Source organism: Coregonus clupeaformis, unplaced genomic scaffold (genome assembly GCF_020615455.1).
Source record: "Coregonus clupeaformis isolate EN_2021a unplaced genomic scaffold, ASM2061545v1 scaf0095, whole genome shotgun sequence".
NCBI classification, from domain to species: Eukaryota; Metazoa; Chordata; class Actinopteri; order Salmoniformes; family Salmonidae; genus Coregonus; species Coregonus clupeaformis.
In genome coordinates this window covers 810,676-822,891 of record NW_025533550.1, presented here as the reverse complement: position 1 = coordinate 822,891, position 12,216 = coordinate 810,676, and the positions used below count along the sequence as shown (strand labels likewise).

The 12,216-nt window shown below is 44.1% G+C and overlaps 1 protein-coding gene across 6 annotated transcripts; it reads right to left on the bottom strand.

Annotated features, from left to right (window-relative positions):
* Positions 1 to 8,140: 8,140 nt before the first annotated feature.
* Positions 8,141 to 12,216, bottom strand: LOC121533135 (mediator of RNA polymerase II transcription subunit 15). 6 transcript variants are annotated; one of them, XM_041838940.2, is made up of 6 exons: positions 12,128 to 12,216; positions 11,988 to 12,043; positions 10,178 to 11,896; positions 8,416 to 10,030; positions 8,298 to 8,335; positions 8,141 to 8,227 (listed from the first exon to the last, which is right to left on the bottom strand). In XM_041838940.2, exons 1-5 carry the CDS (start codon positions 12,154 to 12,156, stop codon positions 8,326 to 8,328), a joined length of 3,429 nt encoding a protein of 1,142 aa, XP_041694874.2. In that variant the 5' UTR covers positions 12,157 to 12,216; the 3' UTR covers positions 8,141 to 8,227; positions 8,298 to 8,325. The 6 variants fall into 6 exon arrangements, with proteins under 6 accessions (XP_041694874.2, XP_045069225.1, XP_045069226.1 ...); XM_045213290.1 differs by having other exon boundaries at positions 8,416 to 9,983; positions 10,185 to 11,896; XM_045213291.1 differs by having other exon boundaries at positions 8,416 to 10,121; positions 10,779 to 11,896.

Below are 12,216 nucleotides of genomic sequence, written 5' to 3'. Positions count from 1 at the left end.
TAAATGAGAACTTGTTCTCAACTGGCTTACCTGGTTAAATAAAGGTTAAATAAAATAAAATACATTTAAAAAAAGGCAAGGTGAAGCAATTACCATATTGCTTTAACCGGTTTCAAATGCCCATAAGTGACTAGGTGGTAGGTGTAGTGACTAGGGTTTGATTTGGAATTCAGAAATTTACTCAGGTGTGGTTGATTTCTCTAAATTAGTTCCTGACAAAGGACCAAAATTATTTATTGGTTGCATTCTCTTTTGACAGCCCTAATTCTATGCACGTGTCAAACTCATTCAACAGAGGGCAGAGTTTCTGCGTGTTCTCTCCTCCCTTGTACTTACTTGATTAATTAAGGTCACTAATTAGTAAAGCAATCCCCTCACCTGGTTGTCTAGGTCCTAATTGAAAGGAAAAACCCAAAACCTGCACACACTAGTGTCAGGATGTCAGTGTGATGCGGTAGGACGAAGTCAGGGGCAGGACACAGAGCTAATCGAAAACGTACTTTACTCGTAGGTAACGTCAAATACCATAACCTCCACGCAGGGAGGAAACAAACCCGCTCACCAGACGACAACCAAACATGAACAAACACGCACAACATACAGTGGGAGCCAGAGGGTTAAATAGGGCAGTGATCAATGATAATGGGAAACAGGTGTGAACAATCAAGACAAGACAAGTAGAACACAGAAACATAGATCGGTGGCAGCTAGTACACCGGTGACGATGAACGCCGAAGCCTGCCCGAGCAAGGAGGAGGAGCAGCCTCGGCTGAATCCGTGACAACTAGGCCCTCCATGGAATGAGTTTGACACCCTGCTCTAAAGTAAGAAACACATTTTGTCTTTGCACTTCATTGATTGGTTTAAATTATTGATTGTACAAAATTCACATGGTTCATTTTAAGATTAGAGGCTAAATGAGCAGTTAGGCACCACTATTTTACACATGCCTTCTTTTTAAACAGTGTGGTGCATTCAGGATAGCGACACTTTGCTGATTAACAGGTTCAGTTGCACAGAGTGCAACAACTTTGGACAAATTCTGAATTCAGACATCAATTAAACACTCACCAATGCTTTTGCTGATCTGAGTCTTTAATGTTTCAGAGGCAAACATAGGACGCGTTTGAGTGGTAAGGCTAAAGCAACTGACTGTAGACCAAAGTCGAGTAGTAAAGTCAGGAGAGGTGCATCTGCTGACAGCCAAAAGTCAAACACTAATGTCGTTTTCCAACAGCAAGTCTCACATCACCATGGCAGTGTTGCTATTGTTTATAAAAGGTTTTCTTTATAATGTAAAAAACATGTCTCCAAAACCCACTTATAAGTGTGTACATTATACAATCAATTAGTGAGAGAGCCTCAATCACAGACATTTATTCACTGTAGGCTACACATGAATTGCAGCAAATTCCTGTTTCAGTGACTTCTTTGGTCACGTTGCGTGGGTCAAACAGAAACTTGCAGTCTACTACCTTTGATCACATTACTTTTGTAAAGTTTATGCAGTCGACATGTAAACTCAAGTCTGACATTTTTTATCCCCAGAATGCAACACACTTTGAAAGGCGGTGACCAACCTGGCACCATCCCTACGGTGAAGCATGGTGGTGGCACCATCCCTACGGTGAAGCATGGTGGTGGCAGCATCATACCTTTGAAGTTATTGGAACTATACAAATACTGTTATTTTAACTATTCAAGATCACCTGTTCTCCAGGTGAACCCTAAAGATTCTAGAGTGCCTAGAAGATCCGGAAGGGGGGTGCCAGTTGATAGCACCGATTAGAGAAGAAGACAAAATATCCAACAATTGAAGTAAAAACAACCGACCATTAGAAGTGATGGTGAATAGTGGAAAAACTTATCTGTGTTCAGCCTAAAGAGGTTAAACATATCACTATGTAAAATTAAGTAATTAGGATAGGGATTTGAGGTAGTAAACAGTTAATTACTCTTAAGATACTAATATTAGAGCATATACCTATTGCATTATTGGGAAGAGATGCATTGTTTAAATTGAATTGTACAATAGGATGTACACTAAACGGCTGTCTGGTAGAGGATTTTAAAAAAGTAGGGTTTTTGGGAATCGTATTTGCTTAAAAAGATAATATCATAGGAAGGATGATAATCTATTAGACAATCTGTCTGGAAAATAAAGTTAAAAAGGGGTGACTGTTATTCTGGGTTACATTCTTACACTAAGAGATTTCAGGCTAGGCTAAAAGGTGTTTAGTTTGCCAAGTCTGTGTGTGAAGAAGTCAGAAACAGGTGGGGACTTTCCCTATCACATATTGAAAAAATTTGGTGGTAAAGGGATTTTGTGAATAAATCAGTGGAAAAGGTTTTTAAAGGTTAGGAGGAAAATATTAGATTAAAATAAGTTAGGAGAACTAGGTTGAAGGAACTCTAAGACAGTAAGCTAAGTTTCAAAGTTAGTAGTAAGAGAGAGAGAACAGTAGTGAAGGACATTTTAAAGTTTAGTGGGAAGATATGGTAGGAGTTTAGATCTGTTAGGAGCAGATGCATTGAGAAAGTATGTGTTGCTGAATGATAAGAGAAGATTGAGGGTGATTGAGTATCTATAGTTACAGTTCCCAGCAGGGAGATCAAGGTAATTATATGTGTATTTTTTTTATAATCAAAAGTTTGAAAGTCAGGGATTAGAGAAAGGACTGAGAGTGGGGAAAAAGTGACACTAGTGGTGATAGATGGAAGTACAAGCAAAGACAACTTTTCTTTGGGGAAAAACTAGAAGTAACTAAGGACATTAACACTTCAGTCTATTATAACAACAGTGAGAAGCAATTTAACTCTTTCAACATTGATAGTTATTAAAGCCATAAATATATCGCATTTGATTATAAGGGAACCAATACAGCGCCAATTTTAGGGGAAAAAATACTTATTAGGGTTAGGATGGGGACTTTCCTCCCATATGGAGAGATAATTATGGAGAATAAGTATTGTTATCAGGACCAGATGTAGAAGCGGTGTCCCCTAGTCAAAGGAGGGATAGTTTGTACAACGATATGAAGTGGAAGAGGTTAGGAGTGACTGTTCACTTATTTGGCGTAATGTTACAGAGAAAGGTCAGGGAGAGTATATGTGTACTTATCTAGTGCAAGCATTAGAATTTGTTCCGGTTAAGAATTATTGGTTAAAGGGCTATGTAATTCGTAATGTGATGCCTATGATGGAAGATTTGAAATCTGTTGAAGTTCCACAGTCACCAAAGGAGTTCAGGAGGAGTAGATTACAGTAGTCATTCCAACAGTGAATAATACACATAGGATATCGGTAGCTTTCCTACTAGAAAGAATTAAGGTTAATGCATCAACTACTTTAATGGTAACTTTGGAAGGGATTAATGATACGATGGCAATAGCAAATATAGGAAGTATGACACCGACAACAACTTTTCTGAAATTAAAGGGGGTAGCAAGAAGGACTCAGGGGTTATGTTACGGATGGAGAGTGCTGTCAATTATAGTACGAATAGGGTTAAAATAGGAGAACAGATAGTAATAGAGAGAATATAGATTCATCATGGAGGTACAGGATGAGGTCTTTGATTTTAATGACAGACAAGGAGAGGTATCTGCAGTACCGCTCGTTAGGGGAGAGAGAAACTAAAGGGAGTGGTTTGATTCTTCTGTTGTGAAAATTAGAGATAGATGGGCAGGTTCCAGCAGCTCATTCTGTAAGACCAGGGAGGAATCTTGAGGGTCCATGTCTGTTGAGAATTCCAGCAACAAACATGTTAGAGACGGTCGTTCGACCTCTATCAAGTATGTGTCAATCTTATGTTGTCATGACTGTTGTATCAGCAGCAACAGTCAGTAACAGATAAAATAATGTCGTTGTCAAAACATTTGTTTAAGCCTAGGGTTAGGTGTTATTGGGTTAAGTGAATTAACTTGTGTGAATTTGTTGGATGGTAAAGAAAAATCAGGTAACAGTGTAACTGAAGCATTTGAGGTGTAACCATTGAGGGCTAAAAGTTGTTTGGTTCTAATAAAACATATGAGGTAAGGGGTATGTTTATGGGAATATCAGATTGTGATGTTATATGATAACTTTGGGTATGCATGACCTTAAGGGTAGTAATGAGAAATATATATGTAACTTTTTATGTACCAGGTAGTAAGGACAGCAGGACTTTGATGGTTAAAAGATTAGCTTTTGCCTGACAATGTGACTATGGGGAATTTTAGAGATATTTGGAGGGTTTGTGGTGATAAAGCATATATATTCTTACCCTATGGATAGACAGGATGTTGTTACATGTCAACGTTGAAGCTTCCATATGAGGTTTTTACCATTATAAGAGGGATAGCACCGGACACAGCTAAATCTAGGGTTAAAAGGGTGACATGGCTACATGTCATAGTCTTCAAGCCTATCATTGAAGGATAAATGTAAGGGAGAAGGGGGGACTTTTTCCATGGTATGGTGTAACATTTGGGAAGATCATATTGATAATATTAGGTATACTTTGAGTCCAGATAGTTCCGATAATATCACGAGTGTTATAGATGCATTGAAGAATATAAGGGATGCGTTTGGGAGATCTGAGAAGATTTGGTTGCAAGATCAGGTAGGCCAGTAGGGGCAGTGATGGGTCAGATTTTAGTTTCAGCTTTGATAACACTGTGTGATGTTTGTAATTTGTTACTGACCTTTGAGAAAGCTATGATATTGAGATAGGTTGGAGAGTGATGCCTGGAGACAACACTCAGATGCCGGTGTTGACTGTTCCTGATCTGGATAAAGATGGACAAATGGAACTGAATGGATAAATATCATTTTTTATTATTTGATCATTTTTCAATTTTTTCAATATTAGTGTGATTTTTAGTATGATTTTATGAATCAAGGGGGGAAGAGGTTTATGTGATTCATGCATCATTTATATATCATTTTTATATTCTTAGTTGATATTGATGTTTAATTTGAAAGTGTTTGTTTTGCAAAAGATACTGTTTGGTCGTTTCTTTTTCTTCCAGAAGCATTTGGGGGAACATGGGAAGGGACAATATGACTGGAGGAGATGAAACAAGGAGGGTGTGGCCGATTCCATCATCAACAGTCCATTGGAAGAGGAGACTACGGGGAGATGAAGTGTAGTGGACTACATTCCAGTGTCTGCAATGAAATATAGACATGTGTAATACATAATTGTGTCATAGCCTTGGGGATTAATTTTTGTAGAAGGATATTTGATGTTATTGAATACATGTGAGGAACTTAGATGTTTTTGTTTATTTCGGTGATGCTTAGGGACAGAGAAAGGCTAGGCAGGGAGAGGTTCACTGTAGGGTCCAATGGGTTGACCAGCCTTACGTGGATGTTTTTGGATAGGATTTTGTTTGCAGGGGCTTACATGTGTATTTAATTGCATCATAGTTTCAAATGCAGTTACATGGTTTATGAGTTTATCTGGAGTACCGAAGGTGGTTGCCTGGGGCAGAGGGACCGTGAGAGAATTTTACTGTCTTGATTGATGGATGGAAGGTTGCCGGACAGTTTTTCGCTCTTACACTCCATAAAGATTTGTTCATATTTCATAGTAATGTATTCACACTTCATAAACAGTTATTTCATAGAAAGGTATTTACACTCTAGAGAAGAATGTTTTTGGTTTAATGTTAAAGATACTCAATAAGATAAATTGTTACTTGTCATAATCCTTTTCTGTTTGTTTTCGAGACTTTTAGTTTGTCTCGAAGGGGGGAATATGTAGTGTATTAAGATTATGTCTTTGTTAAATGTTTTTCATGAAGAAATGGAATGTTGTTTATGTTGGTATCAAAAGGGAATGTTTTGTGTAACGCCACATACAACAGACAGGAAGTGTGTTGTAGACAGGGGAGACTGGTGATTGGCCAGAAGAGGGAGCATCATTGTTTATAAATAGGGGGGAAAACGAAGGAGAGGGCAGAACGGCCATGGCAATCTGAGGCGCCGTTCTCCGGACACCGCGGGTCTGTAACTTATGCTGTAACCTTGTGATTTTAATAATAGCCTCTAACACGGTGCAGCTTGAACGGACTCTTTGTTGACAGCAATAATATGCCACCATTCACCCGATACGACACAACCTCAGTGGTCAGGTAGAAATCTGTTGTTCAAAAAGGCTGCAGACACAGTAAGATTGTGACAAAAAAATGAACTGGAGTCGTCTGTTGACGTATGCTAGACTAGAGATTGTCCATCAACACAGAGTCTAACTTCTTACATAAAAGCAGACAATTGAATGCATATACAATTTCATCCATGTTCATGAGTCTTTGGCCGAACAGACAGTCGACTACAACAGGCAAATGTGTCAATGTTTGTGAATAAGTCCCAGGTGACACCTTATGCTAGCTAAACTTCCCTGCTAGTGCCTACCGGCGTCCTCTTTTAAACTTAATGGATCCATTTAAGGTCTGAATTCTCATACTATGCAGTTCAATGATTTCACCAACAATACTTGGTTTAGAAAAATGTACATGTTCTAAAACGATCTGTAGTCTGCACAGAATATATTTGTTAATTGATAGGTTAAACCGTTCCAGGCATTGTAAAGTTAAAGTACACTGAATCCATTCTTTAGGAGCCTTTGGTGCGATAAATGGAATAGGAGCAATGAGCTACAAGTTAAATATCTATTGAAGCACTTGTGAATCCATCAGTTTAAGCTAGAAATATCCGGTTTTTGCATGGGCTGCTTCTCAATCCACTGCATCCGCCTATGTCGCCCTTCCGCATCTGCCGTCGACGAGCTACAGCAGAGTTTGTCAGACCATTTGACATTACAAAAATCGGTCTTCTCACGAAAACGTCTGAACCGTTTGGCCTACAAACTATTGTGACCACTATGGAAAGGGGAGACTCACGTACACGATTCCGTTCTGCTCTACGACCGCCATAAGTTAGACTCATCTGAAGGTAACCCATACAAACAAATGGAGGTAGTTGTACCAACATACGTAAGGGGTTAAATATGTGCCCAAAAAAACATGTCTTGAGCCATCACTTAGATGACAGACTTCAAAACTTTGCCATTTATAAAGGTGTCATTCAATGCGTTTCTATGGGCTATTTAATATTTTGACGCCTAAAGATTTATATAGCTAAATGATTATGGTATGCCCAGTTACAATTGTCCCAACACTAATGTATGCCTACATAACATCTAAAGTGCACTACATAACCAAAACTGGAGAATCAAACATCTCATTTTTTTTAAATCATGGTCATTAATATGGAGTTGGTTCCCCCCCTTTGCAGCTTTAACAGCCTCCACTAAATGGAACATCGGCCTTGCTTCCATTCAGCCACAAGAGCAATAGTGAGGTCGGGCGATTAGGCCTGGCTCGCAGTCTGCGTTCCAATTCAGCCCAAAAGTGTTTGATGGGGTTGATGTCAAGGCTCTGTGCATGCCCGTCAAGTTCTTCCACACCAATCGACACATCGTTTCTGTATGGACCTCGCTTTGTTCAGGGGCATTGTCATGCTGAAACAGGAAAGGGCCTTCCCCAAACGTGGAAGCACAGAATTGTCTAGGATGTTATTCTATGCTGTAGCGTTAAAGATTCCCCGTCACTGGAATTAAGGGGCCTAGCCCAAACCATTATTGCACCAAACTTTTAAGTTGGCACTATGCAGTCAGGCAGGTAGCATTCTCCTGGCATCCGCCAAACCCAGAGTCACACTTTGGACTGCCAGATGGTTTAAAGTCATGTCACGCCAGAGAAGGCATATCCATTGCGCTAGAGTCCAATGGCAGCGAGCTTTACCAGCCGAAGCTTGGAATTGCACAGTGATCGTAGGCTTGTGTGCAGCTGCTCAGCCATGGAAACATGTCATGAAGCTCCCGAACAGTTCTCGTGCTGATGTTAGAGGTAGTTTGTAACTCGTTACTGAGTGTTGCAACCGAGGACAGGTGATTTTATTTGCTACAGCGGTCCCATTCTGAGAGCTTGTATGGACCATCACATTAACAGCACTTTGTTGACCGGGGGAGCGCTGTAGCAAAGGTAAAAACTGAACCACATTCCCTTTTACTACCAACTGCACTGGCATCCCACACCATTTATTTGAAATCAGCAAGCACACTAGTACCATCAGTATTTCAAAGACAAACATCTTTTAAATTAAAATGGTTTATTGATTAAATCACAAGAGTAGCAAGTGCACCAGCAACTTCTGGGCAACACAAATGAATGACTGAAACCTGAAAGAAATTAAAACAGTATCAGCAACAAAATCTTATGTCATACATTTTTGTTAAAATAAAGTCTCACCTTTAGCTTCTAAAGGATGAATCCACCATTAGATTTTCCTGTTGGTAGATACATGGTTAGTACAAAGGACTTCAAATTCAGAAAGCAAAGCTCAGATCAGGTTAAAGTTGTACATTACCTTGAAGGATCCTTTACTAGTGGTGGGTATATGCTTGGTTCAGCGATGCCAACATGATTGTCCTTGGGAGCACTTCCACTATCAACAGGCATAGCCTCCCCAGGAGTGTAGCGGGTTTGGGAGAAGACAGTTTTGCCATTCTCGTAGCGAGATTTGGAACTGTAGGAATAAATTGGAATGAGGACAGACTGTTCAACGATGCTGGCCTGAGAGCTACCAGAGCCGCCATCTTCAGTGCTTTCGAAGTGCTTCTGCGGAGACATTAAGGCCAGTTGCTTTTGGGATAGATGCCATAATTGCTGAGGCATGGCAACTGGTTGCTTCTGTGGCATGGCGGTAGGTTGCAACTGCTGCTGATGCTCAGCAGCCGGTTGCTTTTTCTGCTGGGGCATTGGAGCTGGTTGCCACACTTGCTGAGGCATGGTGGTAGGTTGTGACTGCTGCTCAGAGGCCGGTTGCTTTTGCTGCTGGGGCATTGGCTGCCACACTTGCTGGTGTATGGGGATTGGTAGCGTCTGCTGCTGGGGCATTGGAGCTGGTTGCCAAACTTGCTGAGGCATGGAGATCGGTAGCACCTGCTGCTGGGGCAGTTGAGCTGTATTCCACACTTGCTGGGGCTGCTTAGGATCAACAGCCAGTTGCTTTTTCTGCTGGGGCATTGGAGCTGGTTGCCACACTTGCTGAGGCTGATGGGGAATGTGGGTCGGTAGCTTCTGCTGCATTGAAGCTGGACGCCACACTTGCTGGGGCATAGAATGCGGTTGCGTCTGCTGCTGGGGCATTTGAGCTGGATACCACACTTGCTGGGCCTGCTTAGGATCAGCAGCCAGTTGCTTTTGCTGCTGGGGCATTGGAGCTGGTTGCCACACTTGCTGAGGCTGATGGGGAATGGGGATCGGTAGCTTCTGCTGCATTGAAGCTGGACGCCACACTTGCTGGGGCATAGAAGGCCGTTGCTTCTGCTGCATTGGAGCTGGTTGCCAAACTTGCTGAGGCATGGTGGTAGGTTGTGACTGCTGCTCAGCGGCCGGTTGCTTTTGCTGCTGGGGCATTGGCTGCCACACTTGCTGAGGCTGCTGGGGTATGGGGATTGGTAGCTTCTGCTGCTGGGGCATTTGAGCTGGATTCCATACTTGCTGTGTCTGCTTAGGGTCAGCAGCCAGTTGCTTTTGCTGCTGGGGCATTGGAGCTGGTTGCCACACTTGCTGAGGCTGATGGGGAATGGGGGTCAGTAGCTTCTGCTGCATTGAAGCTGGACGCCACACTTGCTGGGGCAAAACAGGTGGTCGCTTCTGCTGCATTTGAGCTGGATACCACACTTGCTGAGGCATGGCGCTAGCAGGTGGTTGCTTCTGTGGCTGAGGCCCAGTGGCCAGTTGATTCTGCTGCTGGGGCATGGAGGTCGGTAGCTTCTGCTGCTGGGGCATTCGAGCTGGATTCCACACTTGCTGGGGCTGCTTAGGGTCAGCGGCCTGTTGCTTTTGCTGCTGGGGAATTGGAGCTGGATTCCACACTTGCTGAGGCATGGCAGTTGGTTGCTTCTGCTGCATTGGAGCTGGTTGCCACACTTGCTGAGGCATGGCAGTTGGTTGCTTCTGCTGCATTGGAGCTGGATTCCACACTTGCTGGGGCATGGCAGTAGGTTGCGACTGCTGCTCAGCGGCCGGTTGATTTTGCTGCTGGGGCATTGGAGCTGGTTGCCACACTTGCTGAGGCTGATGGGGAATGGGGGTCGGTAGCTTCTGCTGCATTGAAGCTGGACGCCACACTTGCTGGGGCATAAAAGGCGGTCGCTTCTGCTGCATTTGAGCTGGATTCCACACTTGCTGGGGCTGCTTTGGGTCAGCGGCCTGTTGCTTTTGCTGCTGGGGAATTGGAGCTGGTTGCCACACTTGCTGAGGCATGGCAGTTGGTTGCTTCTGCTGGGGTATTGGAGCTGGTTGCCACACTTGCTGGGGCATGGTGGTAGGTTGTGACTGCTGCTCAGCGGCCGGTTGCTTTTGCTGCCACACTTGCTGGGGCATAGCAGGTGGTTGCTTCTGCTGCATTGGAGCTGGATTCCACACTTGCTGAGGCATGGCAGTTGGTTGCTTCTGTGGCTGAGGCCCAGTGGCCAGTTGATTCTGCTGCTGGGGCATGGAGGTCGGTAGCTTCTGCTGCTGGGGCATTTGAGCTGGATTCCACACTTGCTGGGGCTGCTTAGGGTCAGCGGCCTGTTGCTTTTGCTGCTGGGGAATTGGAGCTGGTTGCCACACTTGCTGAGGCATGGCAGTTGGTTGCTTCTGCTGCATTGGAGCTGGTTGCCACACTTGCTGAGGCATGGCAGTTGGTTGCTTCTGCTGCATTGGAGCTGGATTCCACACTTGCTGGGGCATGGCAGTAGGTTGCGACTGCTGCTCAGCGGCCGGTTGCTTTTGCTGCCACACTTGCTGGGGCATAGCAGGTGGTTGCTTCTGCTGCATTGGAGCTGGTTGCCACACTTGCTGAGGCATGGCAGTTGGTTGCTTCTGCTGCATTGGAGCTGGATTCCACACTTGCTGGGGCATAGCAGTAGGTTGCGACTGCTGCTCAGCGGCCGGTTGATTTTGCTGCTGGGGCATTGGAGCTGGTTGCCACACTTGCTGGGGCATGGTGGTAGGTTGTGACTGCTGCTCAGCGGCCGGTTGCTTTTGCTGCCACACTTGCTGGGGCATAGCAGGTGGTTGCTTCTGCTGCATTGGAGCTGGATTCCACATTTGCTGAGGCATGGCAGTTGGTTGCTTCTGCTGCATTGGAGCTGGTTGCCACACTTGCTGGGGCATGGCAGTTGGTTGCTTCTGCTGCATTGGAGCTGGTTGCCACACTTGCTGAGGCATGGCAGTTGGTTGCTTCTGCTGCATTGGAGCTGGTTGCCACACTTGCTGGGGCATGGCAGTTGGTTGCTTCTGCTGCATTGGAGCTGGTTGCCACACTTGCTGAGGCATGGCAGTTGGTTGCTTCTGCTGCATTGGAGCTGGTTGCCACACTTGCTGGGGCATGGCAGTTGGTTGCTTCTGCTGCATTGGAGCTGGATTCCACACTTGCTGGGGCATGGCAGTAGGTTTTGACTGCTGCTCAGCGGCCGGTTGATTTTGCTGCTGGGGCATTGGAGCTGGTTGCCACACTTGCTGATGGGGAACGGGGGTCGGTAGCTTCTGGGGAATTGGAGCTGGACCCCATACTTGCTGGGGCATAGCAGACGGTTGCATCTGCTGCTGGGGAATTTGGGCTAGAGGTGACACTTGCTGAGACTTAAGTGGCATGGCAGCTGGTTGCTTCTGCTGCTGAGGCATGGCAGTCGGTTGCGTCTGTGGCTGAGGCTCAGTGGCCGGTTGATTCTGCTGCTGGGCCAGTTGCTCTTGCATTTGAGCTTTTCGAGAGTTGTAATTGCCATAGCCCATTGACAAAAGTGATCCTGCATAGGGCCATGCTGCATTGTAAACTGGTGCAAGATATTCATCATCTAGGTAACAAAGAAAATGTGTAACTGTAAAATGCCAGCCTTTGAAGTTAGACCTATACAACTGTTATTTGAAATGAATGTAGAAACTCACCTTTTGATGTAGAACAGGTTATCCCTCCGATTAACATGTAACAAATCCAAGAAACTCTTAAGAAAAAAAATAATGTCAATTAAACAACTACCTGTAACACCTGGAAGACAAGGGAAACAAACTAGAGGATTACAACATACCTCAAAGAGAGTCCAAAAGTCGTAGCCATTTCCCTGATCAAAACCTCACCAGTATTCAGAACTAATGGTAGCCATAAACCCTACCAGAA

Coding starts and splice junctions, on each gene's coding strand:
- LOC121533135 (XM_041838936.2), bottom strand. CDS start 12,156: ATGGCTACGACTTTTGGACTCTCTTTGAG. Junction 12,044..12,127: donor ACTTTTGGACTCTCTTTGAG/GTATGTTGTAAT, acceptor TTTTTTCTTAAG/AGTTTCTTGGATTTGTTACA. Junction 11,897..11,987: donor AACCTGTTCTACATCAAAAG/GTGAGTTTCTAC, acceptor TTTGTTACCTAG/ATGATGAATATCTTGCACCA.